General features: G+C 42.2%; 1 protein-coding gene across 6 annotated transcripts in view; it reads right to left on the reverse strand.

The window, feature by feature from the left end:
- Positions 1–20,019, reverse strand: part of LOC135556452 (casein kinase I-like) — a 44,228-nt gene extending 24,209 nt beyond the window's left edge. For 2 of the 6 annotated variants that reach the window (XM_064989675.1, XM_064989671.1), the window contains exons 1-2: positions 19,605–20,018; positions 16,092–16,872 (exon numbers count right to left, since the gene is read on the reverse strand). In XM_064989675.1, the coding sequence (XP_064845747.1) occupies positions 16,092–16,310 (219 nt within the window). In that variant the 5' untranslated portion in view covers positions 16,311–16,872; positions 19,605–20,018. Of the gene's footprint in view, positions 1–9,897; positions 10,124–16,091; positions 16,873–19,604 lie in introns of those variants that run through there. The other 4 variants (XM_064989673.1, XM_064989672.1, XM_064989674.1 and 1 more) reach the window with 4 other exon arrangements.
- Between the last annotated feature and the right edge of the window lie 5,355 nt (positions 20,020–25,374).

Raw genomic sequence — 25,374 nt, forward strand, 5'->3', positions numbered from 1 at the left:
TTGCCACAGCTCCCAGGAGATTGCCCCTTGACCCCTCTCCGGGAAGAATCTCAGCGTAATAGAGCATATTACTGAAACAGCCATCATGTAAGACATGGGAGACAAATACACAACTGCGTATTCTCATCTCGGCTGTCAATCAGGCACTGCTGCAGTTTTTTTCTGGATCAAAAAGGGGCTTAGGTTGTGGGTGTGGCAACGGAAGCGGTCGGCTTGTTGTATTTGGGACGACATTTTAGAGGCCTCCCTATCTTGGAGGTGAAGAGAAGTCTTAGCATTTCTCTATGTAGCGGAGAGAAACTTGAGAGTAAAAGAAAATTTCCAGCGATTCTACTTATTCTGCCATGAAGCAGAGAAAATGTTGCAGTTTTAAAGCTAATTTACTGCAATGCCATGCATTTTGACATGGCTAATGTTGTTATTCTGCTCGAACATAGTCAATACTGATAAATTCATTGTTTTTGGAATTTTCAATTCACCCTGACTGTCTAGCTTTTATTATGGTGACTGTTAGTCCTCAAAGATTATATTTAAAAATATATAATAAAATTAATTTAACTTATATAGCGCTTCTCTAGACACCCAAAACGCTTTACATAGTAAAATGGAAGCTCACCACCCCCAGTTGGTGTTCTGACAAACACTAACTAGGGGTCTAGTTAGTGTTTGTCAGAAAAGGATTTCAACGGCAGAAAAAGTCCCTGTGCTGGCACTGTAAGTAGTGCAGAGTTCAGAGAAATGGGCATCCCTGATTATACCTACAGTTCAATATTAAACCATACAAATGGGAATATGATATTTTCTCATTCAGAGAGCAGAGTGAACAGTCAAACAGAGCAAAAGCCCAGCTATCGTCACTTTGGCCAAACCTGCATAAGGAAATTAGTGATGCTAAAATAGTAAACAGCGTGCAAGGGGCGGGTCCATTAGCCTTTATGGCCAGAGGTGTGGAAGAGGCAAGAGAGCAACAGCTGGCCTGTGACCAGCCCTTCTCCTGTTTCAGATCAGGTTTCAGGCCCCAGATGGAGCCAGCAGCTGCTCCCACGTGATAGCAGCACTTCAAACATGTCTGCGACAGCTGATGAGACACAGAACACTGTTACCAGTTACTCAGGCAGCTCCGCTGACATGAGATAGAGGAGTGGACCTCCATAGCTCATTTTTTAACTTTAATTTTACATTTATTTAACCAGGTAGGCTAGTTGAGAGAGTTCTCCTTTGCAACTGCGACCTGGCCAAGATAAAGCATAGCAATTCGACACATACAACAACACAGAGTTACACATGGTGGCGAAGTAATTACAATATAGCAATTGAAACCCTGGAATGGTAAATGTGCAGAAGATGAATGTGCACGTAGAGATATTGGGGTGCAAAAGAGCAAGATAAATAAATAAACAAAGTATGGGGATGAGGTAGGTAGATAGATGGGCTGTTTACAGATGGGCTATGTACAGGTGCAGTGATTTACATTTACATTTAAGTCATTTTGCAGACGCTCTTATCCAGAGCGACTTACAAATTGGATTGCAGTTCGTTACAGTTATTGGCAGCAGAGAACTGGAAGGAAAGACGACCAAAGGAGGAATCGGCTTTGGGGGTGACCAGTGAGATATACCTGCTGGAGCGTGTGCTACGAGTGGGTGCTGCTATGGTGACCAGTGAGCGAAGGCGGGGATTTACCTAGCAGAGACTTGTAGATAACCTGTAGCCAGTGGGTTTGGCGTCGAGTATGAGGCGAGGGCCAACCAACTAGAGCGTACAGGTCGCAATGGTGGGTAGTGTATGGGGCTTTGGTGACAAAAAAAATCACCAGCAGAAACAGTGACATCATTGATGTATACAGAGAAGAAAGTCGGCCCGAGGATTGAACCCTGTGGCACCCCCATAGAGAATGCCAGAGGTCCGGACAACAGGCCCTCCGATTTGACACACTGAACTCTATCAGAGAAGTAGTTGGTAAACCAGGCGAGGCAATCATTTGAGAAACCAAGGCTGTTGAGTCTGCCAATAAGAATGTGGTGATTGACAGAGTCGAAAGCCTTGGCCAGGTTGATGAATACGGCTGCACAGTAATGTCTTATCGATGGCGGTTATGATGTCTCTTAGGACCTTGAGCTTGGCTGAGGTGCACCCATGACCAGCTCTGAAACCAAAATGCATCGTGGAGAAGGTACGGTGGGATTCAAAATGGTCGGTAATCTGTTTGTTGACTTGGCTTTCGAAGACCTTCGAAAGACAGGGTAGGATAGATATAGGTCTGTAGCAGTTTGGGTCAAGAGTGTCACCCCCTTTGAAGAGGGGGATGACTGCAGCAGCTTTCCAATCTTTGGGAATCTCAGACGATACGAAAGAGGTTGAACAGGCTAGTAATAGGGGTTGCAACAATTTTGGCAGATAATTTTAGAAAGAGAGGGTCCAGATTGTCTAGCCCGGCTGATTTGTAGGGGTCCAGATTTTGCAGCTCTTTCAGAACATCAGCTATCTGGATTTGGGTAAAGAAGAAATGGTGGGGGCTTTGGCGAGTTGCTGTGGAGGGTGCCGGGCAGTTAACCGGGGTAGGGGTAGCCAGGCGGAAAGCATGGCCAGCCGTAGAGAAATGCTTATTGAAATTCTCAATTATAGTGAATTTAAAATCGGTGGTGACAGTGTTTCCTAGCCTCAGAGCAGTGGGCAGCTGGGAGGAGGTGCTCTTATTCTCCATGGACTTTGCAGTGTCCCAGAACCTTTTTGAGTTAGTACTACAGGATGCAAATTTCTGTTTGAAAAAGCTAGCCTTAGCTTTCCTAACTGCCTGTGTATATTTGTTCCTAATTTCCCTGAAAAGTTGCATATCACGTGGGCTATTCGATGCTAATGCAGAACGCCAAAGGATGTATTTGTGCTGGTCAAGGGCAGACAGGTCTGGAGTGAACCAAGGACTATATCTATTCCTAGTTCTACATTTTTTGAGTGGGGCATGCTTATTTAAGATGGTGAGGAAGGCACTTTTAAAGAATAGCCAGGCATCATCTACTGACAAGATGAGGTTAACGTCATTCCAGGATACCCTGGCCAGGTCAATTAGGAAGGCCTGCTCGCAGAAGTGTTTTAGGGAGTGTTTGACAGTGATGAGGGGTGGTCGTTTGGTCGCAGACCCATTACGGATGCAGACAATGAGGCAGTGATCGCTGAGATCTTGATTAAAAACAGCAGAGGTGTATTTGGAGGGCGAGTTAGTTAGGATGACATCTATGAGGGTGCCCATGTTTACGGATTTGGAGTTGTACCTGGTAGGTTCATTGATAATTTGTGTGAGATTGGATTGTTGGATGGCCGGGGTGTTAAGCATGTCCCAGTTTAGGTCACCTAGGAGCACGAGCTCAGAAGATAGATGGGGGGCAATCAATTCACATATGGTATCGAGGGCACAGCTGGGGGCAGAAGGAGGTCTATAGCAAGTGGCAACAGTGAGAGACTTGTTTCTGGAAAGGTGAATGTTTTGAAGTAGAAGCTCGAATTGTTTGGGTTCAGACTCGGATAGTAATACAGAACTCTGCAGGCTAACTTTGCAGTAGATTGCAACACCGCCCCCTTTGGCAGTTCTATCTTGGCAAAAAAATGTTATAGTTAGCGATGGAGATTAAGGTTTTTGGTGATTTTCCTAAGCCAGGATTCAGACACGGCTAAGACATCCGGGTTAGCAGAGTCTGCTAAAGCAGTGAGTAAAACAAACTTAGGGAGTAGGCTTCTAATGTTAACATGCATGAAACCAAGGCTTTTCCAGTTACAGAAGTCAACAAATGAGAGCACCTGGGGAGTGGAAGTGGAGCTAGGCACTGCAGGGCCTGGATTACCCTCTACATCACCAGAGGAACAGAGGTCAAGTAGGATAAGGGTACGGCTAAAGGCTATACGAACTGGCCGTCTAGCACGTTCGGAACAGAGAGTAAAAGGAGCAGGTTTCTGGGCACGATAGCATAGATTCAAGGCATAGTGTACAGACAAAGGTAGGATGTGAGTACATTGGAGGTAAACCTAGGCATTGAGTAATGATGAGAGAGATATAGTCTCTAGAGACATTTAAACCAGGTGATGTCATCGCATATGTAGGAGGTGGGATAACATGGTTGGTTAAGGCATATTGAGCGGGGCTATAGAGGCTCTACAGTGAAATAAGACAGTAATCACTAACCAGAACAGTAATGAACGAGGCATATTGATATTAGAGAGAGGCATGTGTAGCCAATTGAACATATGGGTCCACGGCGATTCAGACAGTTAGCAGGCCAATGCTAACACGCTAATAGTTAGTAGGCCGGGGCTAAACAAGCTAGCAGTTAGCAGACCGGGTTAGCAAGCAAGCAGTTACCAGGGGCTAGCAGTTGGCAGACCCGGGCAGGCAAGCTTGCAGTTAGTAGACTGGGGCTAGCAAGTTAGCCTTTGGGGGACGTCGCGATGGGGCTAAGTCTGTTTTTGCCTCTTCGTGCGGTGACGTTGATAGACCAGTCGTGGAGTTAGTAGGGTTCCAAGTAGCTCTAGGTAGCTAGCAGGCCTATCAGGTTAGCAGAATGGGCCTTCAGCGGGCGCCGCGCCTGAGGGGCCTGTTAGAATCCTCGGGCAGATTATGTCGCTATTCCAGTTGAAGAGGATCGGCGGGGTTCCGTGCCCCGTACCGGCAGTAGAAGGGGTCCGGATATTGTAGCCCAGGAGTGAGCCGGGAGATGGGTCTAGCATGGGCTAGCCCCAGGAGTAGTCAACCCGGGTTGCGGTTAGCTAGCTGTGATGATCCAGATGAAAAGGTTCAGAGTTTGTGGTAGGAATTCTGGGATATGGAGAGAAAAATAGGTCCGTTATGCTCTGGTTTGAAACGCGTTGTACGAACTGGCGAGAGCTTTCCGAGCTAAAGGTTAGCTGATGACCGCTAGCAGTGGTTAGCTGACTGATAGCTGGTAGCTAGTTAGCTAGTTGACTGATAGCTGGTTAGCTAGCTTCAGTTGAGGTATTCCAGTTCGGAGGTAAATAGAAATACTTAAGGATTTTTTTTGGATCCACACCACATTGGGTGAGGCGGGTTGCAGGTGTGTATTTTGAAGTTGAGGGTTAGGAAAAATATTAAAAAGAACGCGAAGAAAAAGATATATACACATGGGACGAGACAGGACAAAGACGTCTGAATGCTACGCCATCTTGGAATGTACTAAAGGGATGACTACTACTACTGCTGCACCCAGTCCCCCTGCTACTACACAGCTCTCTCCCCACATCACAGCACTGGGTTTTATAGTTCATTATAAATACTTTCTAGTAGGGATGCACAATATATTGGTGAACATATCGGAATCGGATGATATTAGCTTAAAATGCCAACATCGGTATCGGCCCGATGCCTAGTTTAACGCCGATGTGCAAAACCGATGTCAAAGCAGACATGCATACATATATAACGTAGGTACATGACATAATGATGCCACGTAAAATGTTCCGCTACACGTGCAACACAGCATTCCTAACCTAGCCCACAATGTCTGCTGTGTGGATCGAGTAGTCAAAAGTCGAGCCCTCATTTGAAAGAGTAAGAACATTTCAGCGAGATACCTCAAAGACGAAATATATTAACGAGAAGATAACGGAATTCATTGCCCTTGATAATCAGCCATTCTGTCATGGGTGATGTTGGCTTTCATCAACTGGTCAAGCACATTGACCTACCGGAGTTACACAGTAATAGCGTCACTGCTATTAGCTTTATGACATACTATGGAATGCCGTTTGGGTCTTTGCGTGTCATAAAAGATACGTCCAACAACACTATTTGACGCGTCAGTTCTAAACAGTTCTATTATAGAATGTTGTGAGTTCTTATTTTTGCACGTGCAAGCCAAGCACCACGACTACTATCAGTACCACTGTCAAAGCTGTACAAAAAAGTCTGCAAACAAGCAAACACCGGTCACGAACGATGGGTTTACAATACCGCCTTGGTAATAAAGCATGATGTTGAATCGCAACTTCCGGGGTAGCTAGCTAGCTTTAGCTTGGTACCTAGCTAGCAACAATACAACCAGCCTGAAAACAAAGACCAGTAAAAACTGCAGTCATTTTCATTATTCTTAGCAATAATTTAGGAATCCTATGACCAGCACTGTAGGTGCGCGAGACAACTTTACCAGTATCATAGCATACGTATCGATGAATCGTTATGACACATTGATAGTGTAATCAATGTGTTATATCTACATAAAAAAAAAATGTATGAACGTGTTAAATCATAATGTGACGTGCAGTCATATTCAAGTCCTGATTGGTCAACAAGCTTATTTGACACGTCAAATAGTGTTATTTGACACGCAAAGACCCAAACGGCGTTCTATAGCATAAGAAATCATGGTTAAGAATGAAACAACTGAACAACGAAACAGCACAGCAAGTAAGTGAAAGAAATAGGTTTCGATTATGTTTTACTGGTCATGGGGACATATGTAAATGCCAACAAAATAACTTTTTAGTCGGTGTGTGTGTAACCTTTATTTAACTAGGCAATTAAAAACAAATTCCTATTTACGATGACTGCCTACCCCGGGCGACGCTGGGCCAATTGTGCGCCGCCCATGGGACTCCCATTCACAGCCAGATGTGATACAGCCTGGGTTCGAACTGGGGACTGTAGTGACGCCTCTTGGACTGAGATGCTGCATCCATGTGTGTGTGTGTGTTATCCATGTGTGTGCTATTTAACTGTACTAGAATGCTTAAAAGGCCGCATGTCGGTATAGGTTGGTTTTTTTGGCAAGGAAAATATTGGATAAGGTTATTGGCCAAAAATGTCATATCGGTGCGTCACTACTTTCTAGAACAACAGCTTGATGTACAAGATGGGCATTGGTTAATTAAGCCAGTAGCCTGTACACTAAACAGCAGACTTTTTACATCACAGGGTTACTTGGTTGGCATGCTGATCAAGCGATTGTACTTTAACACACTTCAACCACCACCACAAGCTGCAAAGGGAGTGGTACAGTAAAATGTGGAATAGGATACTGCAACTCTGGTTTCCATGATATGGTTGACCACAATTCTGTCTCTTCACATGCCACAGCATGTCCTCTGTGTCAAACAACTATCTGTTTTCACATAGCTACATATCATATCCACTAAGTAGTAATAAGCACTACAAGGTCATTCCAATATCAGTCATTCAGCAGTGGGGACTTGTATAGAGTCCCATGGAAGTGGATTTCACTTACAGATGTAGGATCTAAAATTTTAGCCAGTTTTCTTCAGCAGGAAAATAATCCTGCAACAGGAAATGTGAATTATGTGGATAATAAATTGACATTTTTGTAGGGTTTGACACATTTTCGTAAGGTAAAATCAAGTCAAATGTAATTACAAAACTTCAGAAGCCTTTTTAAACCTCAAATGTCCTGCATTGAAGGACAGTTCTCCTCCAACAGGGTGATGAAATTAAGATCCCACATCTGTAACACTCTCCTTCAACAGCACCGATTTATTGCTAGGGGGATGTGCATCTTTCCCTTTGAAGATGATTCAATACATGGGCTCCGATACGATACAGGAACAATACGCTTTAGTTTGAAACTATTCAGTGTGATTCGGTTGGATTAGATGAGAGTGTGCGATTCGGTTCGATGCACTAACATTTGTTGCATAAAAATTAATTTTCCATTCTAAATTTAAAAAATCTGCTGCTGATGGAGCTCCTGAGCTGGGCTCTCGGAGCGGACTTGCGTGTGCTTGTATGTGTGTGAGACGTAAATGTTGTATACGTCTATGGTGTAGAACAGTGGGTTTGGCTCTGTACTCCAGCACTTTGAAGTTGAAATGATAGAGGTTATTTCTATCCATTTCGGGTGAACTGTTCCGAAATTACAATACTTTTTGTACATAGTCCCCCACATTTCTGGGGACCAAAAGTATTAGGACAAATTCACTTATGTATTTTTGGTCCCATATTCATAGCACGCAATGACAACATCAAGCTTGTGACTCTACACATTTGTTGGATACACTATTTACCATTCATTTCTATTGGGCACAAAATAATCTGAAACAACCAAAAACAAACAGCAAATGCATCCAACAAATGTATAGAGTCACAAGCTTGATGTAATCGTTGCATGCTACAGTAGGAAAATGGGACCAAATACTACACTTTTTACTACTTTAAAACAAGTGAATTTGTCCCAATACTTTTGGTCCCCTAAAATGGGGAGACTATGTACAAATGCTGTAATTTCTAAAAACTGTTCACCTGAAATGGATTAAAATACCCTCAAATTAAAGCCGACCGTCTGCACTTTAACCTCATAGTCAGTGTATAATTTAAAATCCAAAGTGCTGGGGGTACAGAGCCAAAGCTAAAAATGTCACTACCCCTATACTTTTGGAGCTCTCAGTATGTCGGCACCTGAGCTGAGCCATAAGGGAAAATAATCTGTGTCATTTTTGCAGATTAAAACTGTTAGAGCTAATAATATATCAATATTGATCTTTAAAATTAGCTGACCGAGTGCATTGATTAGTGCATTGTTGGGAGGGCTTGCAAAAAAAAAGGAATTTCACTGTACTTGTACACGTGACAAAACTTGAACATATAGCAAAACTTTGGATTTCATCCAATCTCATAACTTAATTGTTTAGACTGTCTGGAAGTTGACTGTTGCGAGTGAGCATCTCTTCTTCTCCCGCTGTCCTCGTTATATGAAATTATCTACTTTATCCTGTAAAGTTAAGGAAAACTACCAAAACTGTCACTGATGGTGAACCTGGAAAAATCTAAATAAAATTGAAAGTAAGCCATGATCAGCATGTCTAGCCCGATGAGAGTTGTGCCTCCGGCGGTAGTTTAGGCTACTTTTATTCCGGTAAAACAATTTAACAGTGCATTTGATCAAAATCACCGTACAAATTATATTGGTGGTCACTCAACTAATAAAGCCTTATATTGGAGGTGACAGGCAGATTTGCAAGATCAGGAATAGGCCTTCCTCTCGTTGGTGAGTGTGCAGTTTGACTAGGCTAAATGACTGTCAACACAATTACATGCTTAGTTCGACACTGAAGGGGAAATATCAGTTATCACAAAATATTAGGTATTTTCGGGAAGGTAGAAAGTCATTTGAGCAACAAATATTAGTGAACCGGCGATCCGTAAAATTTAAATCTATTTCCTGACCGAAGCATGCTACATTGAGATTGGTTTGGGGTCCCATGGACCGATGAACTCATATCTTAAACATTTCAACCGGGGACCAATTCGTATCAGTTAATGATTACATCCCAAGTTATTGCTAGTGAAAGCAGAAGCTGTCCATTCAGTCAACAGCAGGTCCAGCCCACTAGTAGTAGAACACAATGCCAGTGGTGTAAAGTACTTGAGTAAAAATACTTTAAAGTACTACTTAAGTAGTTTTTTGGGGGGTATCTGTACTTTACTATTTATATTTTTGACAACTTTTGCTTTTACTCTACTACATTCCTAAAGAAAATATATTTTTTACTCCATACATTTTCCCTGACACCCAAAAGTACTCATTGCATTTTGACAGGAAAGTGGTCCAAGTAACACGCACACTTATCAAGAGAACATCCCTGGTCATCCCTACTGCCTCTGATCTGGCAGACTCACCAAACACAAACGCTTCGTTTGTAAATTATGTCGGAGTGTTGGAGTGTGCCCCTGGCTACCGGTAAAAAAAAACTAAAAATAATTATGCTGTCTGGTTTGCTAAATAAGGAATTTGAAAAGGGTTATTCTTTTGATACTTAAGTACATTTTAGGAATTCCATTTACTTTTGATAAGTATATTTTAAACCAAAATGCTTTATTTTTTTTCAAGTAGTATTTCACTGGGTGACTTTCACTTGAGTCATTTTCTATTAAGATATACTTACTTTTACTCAAGTATGACAATTGAGTACTTTTTCCCCACTGCACAATGCTGTGTAGTAGAACACAAAGCTGTGTAGTAGAACACAATGCTGTGTAAGCCTCATAGGTGGTACGTTTAACAACCCCCATCCACCGTACCTCCAGCTGTCAATAAATGACTGTACATGACGGAGAGAAATGAAAGACCAACTACCGCTCCTTATGGAAGGATAGAAGCCGATTTCAATTTACTGTCTTCGCCCGAAGCATGAGTGTGTGTGCGTGACGGGGAGCAGGGGTCCCTCATCTCTACATCCATGGCGGGGTTATTGAGGGGGCACCAGGGCATTGATGACCTTGACTGCCAGGTCCCTAGTCCACGGGAGAGCAGAGGAAAAATGGTATGGCTATATTTCAAGTAAATGGCTTAAATGGGAATTATGAGCTGCCATTACCGTAAAGCTGTTAGAATTTGTTTCTGTAACGCTCAGGATCCCCCCCCCCCCCAGTGTGTAAGCCTGCAGTGTACTTACAGGCGCGGGCTCCTGCTTCCAACACTGAGGGGTTTGTCAGTGTGAGAGAGTGCACAGCTGAACCAAAGACTAGACCACTGTGTGTGGACAAGGCTGGCTAACAAAGACGACCTTTCAGCGCTCAGCAATTTTTCGCTCGGCTTTTTTTCCTTCTGTCCATGAACGTGCAGTGCAGTTCCAGATACTCTGACAGAGGGCTGTGACTAATACGTATCTTTCTGTTCTCACAAGTCTGGGAAGGGTGACACTGGCCTTCACCTTTGTCCCAGGTGCAGGCGTCGCCCAATAGCACGCACTCTGCTCGTGCAACTTGGTAAGAGGCAGAGAAAATACACAAGACACTTGTCAGTCCATAATGAACAGAGGCGAATTAATCCTGACAACACAGGAACCATATTAGACTGGGTTGTAACGTTCACTGGGTATCCAGGGCCTGCCTGAGTGAGTGACCAGGGAGGTGAAGGCACAAACCTGTGGGCAGCTGCACTAGACTGAGGTCAGCCAGCAGAGTTAAAGCAGCACTCGCCACTCATGCCCAAACTGAGGTCAGGGCCTCAGAGGAGAAGACACAAGTCAAACCAGCAGCACATAAAAGTCTACATTTGACAGGAGAAAACAACATATTCCTGGCAGTGTTAACCCAATCAGTCCCAAGACCCCAGCAAAAATCAGCTTTTCATTTATCTGCATGTCCAGCCCTTATATTTAACCTCACAATTAAGTGTTTTACAATTTTCTTTTCAGGACAACCAGGGCTACTAGTAAAAACAATATTAAATAAAACAGTTGCATTCATGAGTTTTATTGACAAATAATAAAGGTCCACCAAAGCAAAAACCTGATAATTTAGATGAATGCTGTACATAAATTGCTTGCTTAGTGGGAAATTAATATCCCACTAGTCAGTGACAACTGTGTGGAGTTTGACAGCAACTATGTGAGCTTATTACAGTATTATAGACACTGTCCTGGGATTCCCTATGCTCTTCTATGTAAAACCCCTTACCTTCTAACCACTGGTGTAGCTTGTGAGCGTCATAAAGCAAAACATAATACACATGCTCGTGGGAGTCTCAGCTTTTCAAAGATACACTATGTGGACATCTGCTTGTCGAGTAGGTACCCCTTTGCTGCTATAACAGCCTCCACTCTTCCACGAAGGCTTTCCACTAGATGTTGGAACATCGCTGCGGGGATTTGCATCCACTCAGCCACAACAGCATTAATGAGGTCAGGCACTGATGTTGGGCGATTAGACCTGGCTCGCAGTTGGCGTTCCAATTCATCCCAAAGGTGTTTGATGGTGTTGAGGTCAGGGCCCTTTGCAGGCCAGTCAAGTTCTTCCACACTGATCTCAACAAACCATTTCTGTATGGACCTCACTTTGTACAAAAGGGGCATTGTCATGCTGAAACAGGAAAGGGCCATCCACAAACTGTTGCCATAAAGTTGGAAGCACGTCATTGTATGCTGTAGCGTTAGTTTCCCTTCACTGGACCATGAAAAACAGCCCCAGACCATTATTATTCCTCATCCAAACTTTAGTTGGTACTAAGAATTGAGGCAGGTAGCGTTCTCCTGGCATCCGCCAAACCCAGATTTGTCCGTTGGACTACCAGATGGTAAAGCGTAATTCATCACGCTACTGCTCCAGAGTCCAATGGGGGTGACTCCACTCCAGCTGACACTTGGCATTGCACATGGTGATCTTAGGCTTGTGTGCGGCTGCTCGGCCATGGAAATCCATTTCATGAAGCTCCTGACAAACAGTTATTATGCTGACGTTGCTTCCAGAGGCAGTTTGGAACTCGGTAGTGAGTGTTGCAACCAATGAAGCGATTATTACGCGCCTCAGCAATCGGCGGTCGCGTTCTGTAAGCTTGTGTGGCCAGTTGACTGGGGAAGCTCATTTGACAAACTGCAGAGCAGACATTTGACAAACTGACTTGTTGGAAAGGTGGCATCCTATGATGGTACCACGTTGAAAGTCACTGAATCCACCAATTTGAAGGGGTGTCCACATACTTTAGCGTAGCTTTGATTGTTTACAGCTCCTGGCCCCTTCGGGATCCGCCCTTGTCTCACAAACATAGCTCTAGCTCAGTCCCTGTTAATCACATTGGTACCAACCGACAAGGTAGAAATAGATTAATCCAAAATGGTTCATCCCAGAAGTCAGTAGCTCACGTAATGTTTAAAAGGGGTTAGAAGTCCTAAATCACACCAGTGCGGCGTTGGGACGGGCATGGAATTTTGGATGACTAAGTGGTCAGCCAAATGACTGTGGTCTGCTTAATAACCAACCGTTCAAGTAGTAAAAATAATGTAAAACATGTTTTGCTTTACTCTGCTCCTGAACGCATGTGCTGCCATAGAAATAGAATGAAAAGAATGGGCGTCCCCATTCAAGTCAATGATGGTATAATGGGTGGACTGGCGGCCATTGGAAGTGTACTCAAAGTAACAAAGCTATGTTGAAGATGACAAAATTTAAAACAAGGGATTCTAATATCCCATAACCCTTCACAACAATGGGACTATGCTGGTCCCAGATTTGTGACAACGTTGTCTAAACCTGTATATTTTTTTAACTAGAAGCAAAGCAGGAAGTAAAAGCAGGAAGTGTACCCATCAATATCTGCTTTGAAATGTTGATTCAACTGACATTACAAAAAAAATACATTCTAACGTTATTTGAATGAACATTCTACATTACCATGGAAATTATTGCATCCCAATACCGGGCAGCCATTGCGAGTGTACCCACGGGTTTACCAGTCAAATAGCCAGGGTTGTCTCACTTCAGATGGCGTCACTCCTATGCAACACTCATCCCTCAACCGATCTGTCTTGTAGAACATCTCTAAAAATGTAGATTTTGCTCATCCGCCTAACACTAGTTCCTAATTCTAAAAATCACTCCTCTCTCAGTAGCTATGACGCATTGGCTAACCATGCAAAAAGCAAACCATGCTTGATCAGCTGAGCAAACTTGCAACAGCTAGCAGCCTAGTGCAAGCTAGTTTGAATGGCCATATGCTAGCTAGCTACCAGCTTGTTGATTAAGTTGTACGGCACCAAAGTTAGGGGACTGTACTCAGAAATCGGCATGTATCTAACTGATTGCTGGAACTGTGCCTCACTACTTTGTAACATTTGGCCAACCCGAATGTTGCAAAGTGCAGTGCTGTAATGCTAGAAATCTGCACACTAATAAAAGGCAGAAAAGATATGAAAACAAGGGCTGGAAATGTCCAGGGACCTCAAGATACGAAATTAACACAATACTTTGGTGGCAATACGATATGCATTGCGATTCGATCATGGGATTTTATTGTGATTCTTTATTCCAAACATATTGCTCACCATATGTCTGCTGCAGAGGGACAGGAGATAACTTGTTTTCTCATGGCTTTGATCAGTCATGGAAATAAAAGTGCTGAAAGCAAATTGGCTCCCTATTTAAAAAGGAGATGGAGAACAAGCTATGATGGAAAAATACTGGAGTTTTGGGGGCAGGTGCAGCCAAGTAGTGCAAAAACATTGCGATAGCCAAAACGATGAATTGTAAAAAATAATATCCCGATATGTAACTATCGACCCCCGCCCCAATCACTAATGAAAACAAATTTGTGCATTAGCTAGAACTTTACGACACTAGCTAGTTTGAGGGAGTATTCAGCATTGAATGTGTGAACTGTCAATGTTAGCATCCCTCCCTGCCTTGTGTTTCATATGGATTGATTGGCTCAGCCAGCAGGCAGACACTATCTAGCTACTTTTCATGCACATTTCAAATTTCATAAATACTGATTCTACTAGATGTAGAATTAGGTAGTGAAGAATTGCTCATGAAAAAACCCCATCAATATTACAGTTCTATTGTTTATGGTAAGATTTAACTAGCATGTTTTGAGGATGAAAGGAGGATCAGTGGCCGATCTTGGTAACATTTTTAAATGTTAGGACAGCATATTGTACCCAAACGCATTTTTAGCTATCCCATCAATGTTATCAGACAGATCAGTAAAGACAGCCGCGTGCTATCTGATGTGGGAAAATGGGTTTAAAAGGTCCCAAGCCCATTGTATTCATTGTTTTCTACAAGACCTTGCATGTTTTAGCAAGGGTCAATAAAGTTATCCTGTTGTTTAGAGTCCATGTTAATTGCAGAAAAGGATTCAACGGCGCAAATGCCCGGCCGTCCCGTCTTCTGCTAGCTATTCGTGCCACAGAAGAAGAAAAAGATGGACGGTTATGACGGTTATTAAATGTTCATGACGGTCTTCATCCAGAACTGTCACTAACACCGTTATATGGTAATTGTGTCAGTCCTAGTTAATTAAGATGCCCAGTAATGCCTTTAAGTGTTGCCTGGCTGAACAGGTCCAGGTTGCTAGCTAGCTGATGAGATCAAATCAACAGGGCACCATGCCATTGCCCTAATTATGAGAGTTGAGGGAGTAGTTAACTAGTAACTACTACAATTGAAACAAATTCTTTTGTTCATTTAAAATATACTCCAGGAGCAACAGGGCCAAAAGATCCAGTGATGTCACGGAAATAATGCCATTATGCAGAATACCCAAAAAATACCCAAACTGATGGGATGCCATCACAGACAGAGGAGAAGCAGCTTAACAGAGGACTTCAGGAGTAGAGATTCAAATGCAGCGCTAACCTCTGACGGGTTTGCTAACCTCATTGAAAGCAATGTGCCTAGTCAGAGATCATGACCTCCCCGGGAGATCCAAATCGTCCAGTGTGGGCGTGTAGGTAGTGACGTCAAGCAAAACACTCGAGTGCAGCGTTCAGACGCTATCTAGGACAACCTTCTCTCGTAAGGTGCAGAGTTACACCATATAATTGGCAACTTCAAACGACCCCAATAAAACACACCGATACCAGTGTTTATGGTGACATTCAAGCATACACTGATCCTCTGTGTAGAACTGACACATGACTGGAGGAGGAAAACAGAAACCTAAGTATGTTGCAGAGGAAGCTCAGTTTCTGTCTGGGCCTCCCTTCACCAATCTGAAAATAAACAAGCCTTGCCGTTTCATGTGGTTTCCCAGACCAACCCTCTGCGTGCTTCAGAACTAAAATCTTGACTTGCAACCTCTTCAGTTTCTATTTCACTTTTGAGCTAAAAAGGCAAGAGCTCTGCTGTGTGTGGCTCAGTTTGTATTATATTAAAGAGAAGGAAGAAGAATCAACTTCCCAGGTCATGATGTGTACAGTATATCATGACTTGGGCAGTTGATTCTTCTTTTTAATATAATACAAACGGAGCATGGTTGACTCATTAACAGTGCATGGGTCCAAGCTACAGATATGTAAATATTTGCCTGTTGGGGGAAGAAACATTGTCAGCACTCAAATGTTTCCTGTCTCTTAAAGGTCATCAAGTCATCAGGGATGGGGTGTTCTGCTGCTATTAGGAAACTGGATTTAATTACCTTGGCCAAACTACAGTAATACTAAAACATTTGTCACAAAGCCGAAAACCAATGTCAAACTGCACTAGTTGTTGTAGTGAAGAGAAATGTTAGATGGGAGAGGGTGGCAAAATATAGACCTACGGTATAATTTACAAAAAATAGTGGTGAGGATGATTAATGTAGGAGTGCATCCAAACAAACATCACAGCCATGCTGTTTAGTCAAGCATGTTGGCCTTACCAATTTGATGGCCACATATTCGTTGGTGTAGAGGTTTTTCCCCAGCCGCAGCTCTCCAAAATTGCCACAGCCGATTTTTTTCCCGACGCGGAAGTTTGGGCCAACCATAAGAACCCCAGAGTTGGTCCCTGTACCCCGGACAGTCCTGCTGCCAGCTGCCTTAGACATATTTTTCCCTTCCTCCGTCTCTCCCTTACCCACCTTCTTGTCAAAATCCATAAGCTTGTGATACCCTGGCCTCTCCACGATTACTCCCCGGCCATGCAAATCACAGAGGCGCCAAAACAACAAGGACTCTTAGGGGGGAGGGAGGCGATACAAAGACAGAGGAAAGGTGTTGTATAGAAATGTGCAGTGTATTAAAAGCCACTTCCACTGGGTTAAACTGCAGCCAAAACACACAGTTTTTATATCTGGCAATGTTGTACTGCATGCGCTCTTCTCTTTCTTCTGCTCCTCGTTTATGGAGGTTGACTCCTTTCTTCTCCAACTCCAATATCAGAGTAGCATGTCCCTGCCTGAAAGGGGCAGGTTGTGCTAGCAAGCACCCACGCACACACAAACACACACTCATACACAACAAGCACTCTGAATCCCAGCTACTGGATCCACAATGCAGCTTGGCAACTTCCCCCAAAGCCCCTCATTGCTTCCTTCTGGTCAGTCTTTGGTAATACAGCAGACATTCTTCATGTTCCAGTGCCACGGCAGAAGAGGCAATGGTGGAGGCAGTGTCAACAATGATGAGGTACTGCAGTAGTCCTGTTTGGTTTAGTTGGATCTGAAAGACATGCAAACACATACTAAATTAGCCATTAGGTGTTACCGAATCCATTACGGAACATCTTGCCAAATACTTTTGAAAACACATTGGCAGTGATCAGTTATCTATTACATGTATTTTTTTATGATAAGCCTGAAAGACTGGAGAAATCTGCATGACATCTCCAAACAAGTCTGAGATAAGATCTTATAAAGGTTAGTAGGCTACTCATCTTTCATACATTTCCAGCCTGAAGTAGAAATGGGATCCATTTTCAGAGTAGCACATGCAGTGAATTCAATAAAACAATCAATACGGGTGGAAACATCACATACTAGATGGAGTTTTAAGATGAGAACACCACATCTTTCCATGTTGTACCATCTGTGAATGCCCAACAAACCTGCATCTAAACACACTATAGGGCCATGGCTTTGGACAAAATGTGGTCCTTGCCTATTAGCTGTAAAGGCTAAACCGTGACTGATTCATAGGGCTTTTTGAATGGACAAATTCAACTGTAGTGTGCTCCATAACCTAAGCTTTGTACAAGTTCATCATCATATCAGTATTCACTGGTAGCATTTGAATAGTTCCTAGCATACATGAAGGTTTCTGTATAACCCCGAGGCCCAGCTTTCCTCCCTCTCCTCCCCTTGGGACCTGTGATGTTGTGGATACTCGTGTAGAGCAGGTAATGCCAGCAATATTGTCAGGCAGCTATGGTTTCCTCAGGCAACGAACTTAAACTTATCAATGACTGCCAAAATGCCTCTCCTAATCCATGCATCTTGGGAAACTGATTCACATCATAGAGTAAAGGAGATGCATTGAAATAGAGGGAGGAAAGGGGGATACCTAGTCAGTTGTACAACTGAATCCCTTCAACTGAAACCACATGGCTTACCTATAATATCCATGTTAATCATTCAAATTATGAAAAAGTATTAGATGTAAAAGAAAGTAAAAACTTTCCCAATGCCCAGAAAGCTTCTTACAGTAGTTGTAGAATAAACTAGGCTAACTTACACGAGTAGAATAGGCTAAATGTCTGAATGGGTGTGTTTCTTCACCTGTGCAAAGAGTGAAACAATAAGCAAGTGTTCAATCATTGTCTACTTACAGTAACAACACTGGTCAATCAATGAAATGAAAGCCCCTTTAGTTGTATCCACCACCACAAATTATGAAATAGAGTACTGAATAGAATCAATTCTTCTTCCATCTCAGTCATGTGAACACAGATTTTTTTTAAAGAGGGAGTTTTGTTTGGAGTGGGGTAGCAAGTGTGGCTAGTTTGAATTGGGAAACCAAATTTCAATCTGAAAGTAAAAATAACTATTTGAGTCAGTGTTGATGAGTCTCTATCCAATCTACTTGGAGAAATTGAAAAGCTACAGAAACAGAACATTACACTACAACGACTAACGTCAGTCACTAAATACCACTCTGTTATGACCAAACAGTTACCAAATATTATATTGTCACAGTTTTCACCTAACAAGTTGCCAACAACATGTGGTGTTATGAGTCTTTGTTTACAATATAGTTATCATTCAAGCAATATAGCTAAAGATATTAGCTAGCTATAAATAAATAGTATCGCTGCAAATGACAACATAGTGATTGAACCATTGCATTGAACCCTTTTGGTAGGCATTTGACAAGGAAAATAGACAATGAATGCTGGGCATGTTTGCTAGACGAATTTCTACGCAATGTTGCTTGTTAACTAGCTAGCTACTGCCATAACCTGCTATTCTCAATTTATATCCAGAGAGTTGAGTCGTTAGCTAGATAACAGTGACATACCAACTAGACGATAGCGTCTAATGAGTTAGCTAGCTAACAAGTAAGCATAAAGTGACAAACTAAAGCTAGCTTCTGTGACGAAGGCAACTGGCTAAAGAAGGCCTCACATCAAGCTACTGCTGTAGCGAGCTAATTTAGCTCACTCTCGTCCTTTCCGTGCTAGCGGTTCTATGGGCGGCACCTGCTGTCAAGTTGTATGGGAAAGGCATCAGCTAGCTACCTTATAAAACCTCTACCTGTACGAAGAGGACAATACTTATAATCAAGCTGTGGTAAATACTTCATGACAGTGAAAACGTGAGTCGCCGTGGAAAATGTATCAAATCGTTTCAGACTTGCAAACTAGCTACTAGTATCGCAGCTGAGCTGCTGCTAGCACTGCAGGTCATTTGGGAAGTGGCCAACAGTCTCTGAGATAGTGACTTATTAACAGTTTGTCGTCTTTCTACGCTATGTTACCACTTTATAAACTATGAAAAGTGTTAGTTAGTATACTCATCGGGTAATAATTGAAAATAACATCGTTTAACGTTACTGATTGCTCCCAAAACACACCGATCAGTCCCGTACAGCTAAGCAAGCTAATGGCGCCGAGTAGAACAAGCTAAAACTGGGCAGAACATCTAATATTAATTACATAACCTTCATTTCATATCAATCAAGACACACCCTTCTAATATCGTTAGATAACTAGCAGACATAGCTAGATGGCATTATACGAGGCTTGTAGCCGTACGTAAAAGAAAGTGCATTTCACACAAAAAAACTGCGTTTGTATTCAATTCCCAAATATATCAGCGGGCAACTCCTTAATCTTCACAACCGAAATCCATTTGCAGCTAGCTAGCTAACGTTAGCTAGTTAATATACGGGTAAATGCCTTCGGGGAAAAACACCCCTATTTAAACGTGTATAGTATCAACAAATAACACATTTACCTGCCTCTATGTTCAAAGTGGATGCATCAACATGTTCACGTATTTATGAGATGTAATATCTTCGCCCCTCGCTAGCTAGGGCTTGATGTTGTTGTCTCGATTTAAGCCTCCCCAGCCGATAACTAAGTAAGCGTTCGATAATTCAGCGTCACCTTCTTCCTCTCCCATCGGCGCTGGTTAACTAGCGCACCTCGCTTGGAGAATATGACTAAATCCGTACTACAGATCAAGCTACCATGAAATATTCGTGCGTAGATGCTGAGTCAGTTTCCAGCCGTACAATTTACGGCGATGCAAATGTTGATCTTTTGTGAAATACTGGTCTGTAATTTGGTAACGCATACCAGCATTTATTTGTCTAACTTTGGTGTCTTGAGGGTGCTTTCTATATAACCCACTACCACTAGACATAAAAGTAGGTGAGAGTGGGGCAAATTGAGTAGCCCTTGTTTCTAGGAAACCATTAGCTCTTGAAAACCACAGTTTAGTGCCTCCAATTGACGACCTACACCTCCTCCCCAGTCAGCTAAAATCAGATTTATGGGCAATCTAATGTCTGGATTGGTTTACATCATTTACAGAGATGCGGCCTCTTCAGAAGTCCGAACATTCAAACTTCTTGTGCTTCAGGGAGCTATCATATGCTTGCATTAAACTGGTCGGCATCGCACCACTCATAGTGATTCAGGGCTAATTTCTAGAGCCATCCAGCTATTTACAAGCGACTGGCTAAACGAAAATACCCTACTTCTGAGACGTTGGAGTCTGTTTCCCGGTGCTTGATATAGGAGCTCAGCCAACATAGCATGAAATAAAAAGGCAGCACAGCTTTCCCACCTGCATCTTCATCCCGAATCTCCCCATTGCCCCCCCACACACAGCAAAATGTGTCTATATTTAGGCTATTGTTTATATTTGTATTTCACACTATGTTCAGATAAATATCTGAGTATAATGCTTTGTATGGATGTCAACCCCAATTGATGTTCATATCATAGTGATCAATCAACTGCATTACAGTTAAAAACGACTGACTGCCACCATCAATTTCTGTATGCTAACTATGCTACCAGTTTATACGAGTGGGAGTTCAAATTTAGCAGTTACCTTTTCTAAACCTGAAAGTGACAACTTTGAAATGTTATGCAGCAAAAACAGCCAAATACACTTGAAGTCGGAAGTTTACATACACTTAGGTTGGAGTCATTAAATCTCATTTTTCAACCACTCCACAAGTTTCTTGTTAACAAACTATAGTTTTGGCAAGTATGTTAGGACATCTACTTTGTGCATGACACAAGTCATTCTTCCAACAATTGTTTACAGACAGATTACTTCACTTCTAATTCAATTCACTGTATCACAATTCCAGTGGGTCAGAAGTTTCATCCTTGAGAGCAATTTCCAAATGCCTGAAGGTACCACATTCATCTGTACAAACAATAGTATGCAAGTATAAACACCATGGGAACCCGCAACCATCATACTGCTCAGGAAGGAGGCGCGTTCTGTCTCCTAGAGATGAACGTACTTTGGTGCGAAAAGTGCAAATCAATCCCAGAACAACAGCAAATGACCTTGTGAAGATGCTGGAGAAAACAGGTACAAAAGTATCTATATTCACAGTAAAAAGAGGCATATATTGACACAACCTGAAAGGCCGATCAGCAAGGAAGAAGCCACTGCTCCAAAACCACCTTAAAAAAGCCAGACTGCGGTTTGCAACTGCACATGGGGACAAAGAAATGTCCTCTGGTCTGATGAAACAAAAATAGAACTGTTTGGCCATAACGACCATCGTTATGTTTGGAGTTGAAAGGGAGAGGCTTGCAAGCTGAAGATCACCATCCCAACTGTGAAGCAGTTGGGGGGGGGGGGGCATCATGTTGTGGGGGTGCTTTGCCTAAGGAGGGACTGGTGCACTTCCCAAAATAGACTGCATCAGGAAGAAAGAAAATTATGTGGATATATTGAAGCAACATCTCAAGACATCAGTCAGGAAGTTAAAGCTTGGTCGCAAATGGGTCGTCCAAATGGACAATGACCCCAAGCAAAATGGCAAAATGGCTTAAGGACAACAAAGTCAAGGTATTGGAGTGGCCATCACAAAGCCCTGACCTCAATCCTATAGAAAATGTGTGGGCAGAACTGAAAAATCATGTGCGAGCAAGGAGGCCTACAAACCTGACTCAATTACACCAGCTTTGTCAGGAGGAATAGTCCAAAATTCACCCAACTTATTGTGGGAAGCTTGTGGAAGGCTACCTGAAACGTTTGACCCAAGTTAAACAATTTAAAAGCAATGCTACCAAAAACTAATTGAGTGTATGTAAACTTCTGACCCACTGGGATTGTGATGAAAGAAATACAAGCTGATAGAACAATTTATATGTAATAGTATTCTGACATTTCACATTCTGAAATTAAAGTGATGATCCTAACTGACCTAAAACAGGGAATTTTTACTAGGATTAAATGTCAGGAATTGTGAAAAACAAAGTTTAAATGTATTTGGCTAAAGTGTATGTAAACTTCTGACTTGAACTGTATATCTTAATCGGATTTTAGTAACCACGTTGTGGCCCTTTTACAAATCATCAATCATGACGGATTTGACAAATATCCACTTTGTTAGATCATATTTGTTGAATGTGCACCAATCCTGTGTCCTTCCATCCCCCATGGTCTGCATTCCAATGACCTCTTTACCGAATCTATCTCTTTCCAGGAGTTCAAATTAATTTTTGTGTCTTAGAAATCCCTACATGAGGTATCATAAAGATCAATTTTATTCATGAACTTGTTCTGATAGTCTTTTGTCAAAGTTCTCCATGTTTATTGTCAAGGTAGTAAGTTTGTGTGAGGCGCATGGCATTGCTGTATGTTGTTCGATTTGGCCTCCACAATTGCGTCACACCCTCCTTATGGACCTTATTGGATCAAGCATAACATGGCTTTTACACACAGGTGTTCTGTGCACGCTTGATAGCTAATTAGCACAGGTCTGTCTTCCATTAACAAGTGATGTAGGGTAGCCTCGTGTTTAGAGCGTTGGACTAACCGGAAGGTTGCAAGTTCAAATCCCCGAGCTGACAAGGTACAAATCTGTCGCTCTGCCCCTGAACGGGCAGTTAACCCACTGTTCCTAGGCCGTCATTGAAAATAAGAATTGGTTCTTAACTGACTTGCCTAGTTAAATAAAGGTAAAATAAAATTTAAAAAAAGATAGCGATATGAAGGAAGAAACCACATGTAAAAAGTGGTTAGGTCCCAAAAAAGTAATTTCACAAAGTCAAATGAATTTATTGTGTTAGAGGTTTCATGATGCTTAAATATAAACTGAAGTAGATAATTTTAAGATTGTTCTATACATCAGTTGGTGTCTCTATAAGCTTCAATATGAGGTCCTAAACCTAGCATGAAAGTGCATCCTTGTAGCTGTGTGGGGTAATATTGTCAAAATGTTTGCTTTACCCCATATGATAAAACTCATGCTGTATATACACCATGTTTGATGTACAGTTACAAGATGACATTGCGTTATACCCTGGGTTGTCCTGAACAGAATGTCCCTAATTTGCTGCGGACCACACATTTGAATGCAGTCCATGACTCCATTCTATGAGCACCAAAATCACAATCTGTTTCCCTGAATTACATTGTGAAAGCCTAACACTGTAAAATCGTATTTGGTAATTTAGCTAGTCATGTTGACATTAGAACAAGCTTTCAAATTATGCCCACCCGACCCAGATTGCGATTTATAATGGACCCTTTTTGGATTGCATAAACAACAATAATTGTTTGATGTCGGGGATGCAGGGCTGTGTTCCAAACAAAACAACTAGAAGTGTTCTTGTTCTAGTTCCTCGACTGCACATCTAGGAGAGCTCAAAAAGCACCTTATAGTTGAAGACTCTTCTTTGAGTTATAGAAGTGCATTGAAATGACTTAGGACTGTGTACATATTGAAGAGGTGTGTGGCCACTTGGAGACACCAGTTTGACCGTTCTCTCAAACCCTTGGAATTGTTTTGTCTTATGTTGCACCTACGCCAAATGTTAAAATAATATTCTGATCATATACTTAATGTATCCAGAGTATTCTCAGATTTCGTTATCAACAAATGGTGTGAAAAGTACAGTAAATGTAAAATCAACACTGTAATGTTTGGATTCAGTCTTGTCAGGTGAACTGTTGTGTCCTCACCTTTAGTCTATTAATTTCCCCATAATTTCCAAATGGTTCCCTTTCAATTGCTACCATGGTTATGCATATTCTTTCCATATTTATTCTGTAAGAAACATTTAAATTGAGCCCTATCCATATAGGCCAATTCCAACAGGTAACTGGTTGAAATGTATGCCAAACAAAAACCGAACATTGCAAAGTTAAACAAACAATACAACTCTATGCACAACAATTTTACAAAAACATGTATTTGAAGAACAGTGCAGATGCAAAGTTGTTTTTTTTAACCTTTTTTAACTAGGCAACTCAGTTAAGAACAAATTCCTATTTACAATGACGGCCTACCAAAAGGCAACGGGGGATAAAAGAAAATATCTATATCTATAAATATAGGACAAAACACACATCTCGACAAGAGAGACACCATAACACTACATAAAGAGAGACCTAAGACAACAACATAGCATGGCACCAACACATGACAACACAGCATGGTAGCAACACAACATGACAACAATGTGGTAGCAACACAAACATTGCAGCACACCAATATTGTAGCAGAACAAAACATGGTATAAACATTATTGGGCACAGACAACATCACAAAGGGCAAGAAGGTAGAGACAACAATACATCACATGAAGCAAACACAAGTGTCAGTAAGAGTGATTGAGTCTTTGTATGAAGAGATGGAGATGAAACTGTCCAGTTTGAGTGTTTGTTGCAGCTCGTTCCAGTCGCTAGCTGTGGTGAACTGAACAGAGGAGCTACCCACGGATGTGTGTGCTTTGGGGACCTTTAACAGAATGTGACTGGCAGAACGGGTGTTGTATGTGGAGGATGAGGGCTGAAGTAGATATCTCAGATAGGTGGGAGTGAGGCCTAAGAGGGTTTCATAAATAAGAATCAACCAGTGGCTCTTGCGACAGGTATACAGAGATGACCCGTTTACAGAGGAATATAGTGCAGTGATGTGTCCTATAAGGAGCATTGGTGGCAAATCTGATGGCCGAATGGTAAAGAACATCTAGCAGCTCAAGAGCACCCTTACTTGCCGTTCTATAAATTATGTCTCCGTAATCTAGCAGGGGTAGGATGGTCATCTGAATCAGGGTTATTTTGGCAGCTGGGGTGAAAGAGTCTAGATTTAACCTTAGCCTGCAGCTTTGATATGTGCTGAGAGAAGGACAGTGTACCGTCTAGCCATACTCCCAAGTACTTGTATGAGGTGACAACCTCAAGCTCTAAACCCTCAGAGGTAGTAATCACACCTGTGGGGAGAGGGGCATTCTTCTTACCAAACCACATGACGTTTGTTTTGGAGGAGTTCAGAACAAGGTTAAGGCAGAGAAAACTTGGACACTAAGAAAGCTTTGTTGTAGAGTGTTTAACACAAAATCCAGGGAGCAGCCAGCAGAGTATTAAACTGGATCATCTGCATATAAATAGATCCTACTGCCTGAGCTACGTTGTTGAAATGTTTTATACATATGCGTCTTAGTGTGACCGGTGTGAAATGGATAGCTAGTTAGCAGTGTAGCAGCGAGCTAATAGCGTTTCAATCGTTGACGTCTCTGAA

Source organism: Oncorhynchus masou, chromosome 15 (assembly GCF_036934945.1).
Source record: "Oncorhynchus masou masou isolate Uvic2021 chromosome 15, UVic_Omas_1.1, whole genome shotgun sequence".
NCBI classification, from domain to species: Eukaryota; Metazoa; Chordata; class Actinopteri; order Salmoniformes; family Salmonidae; genus Oncorhynchus; species Oncorhynchus masou.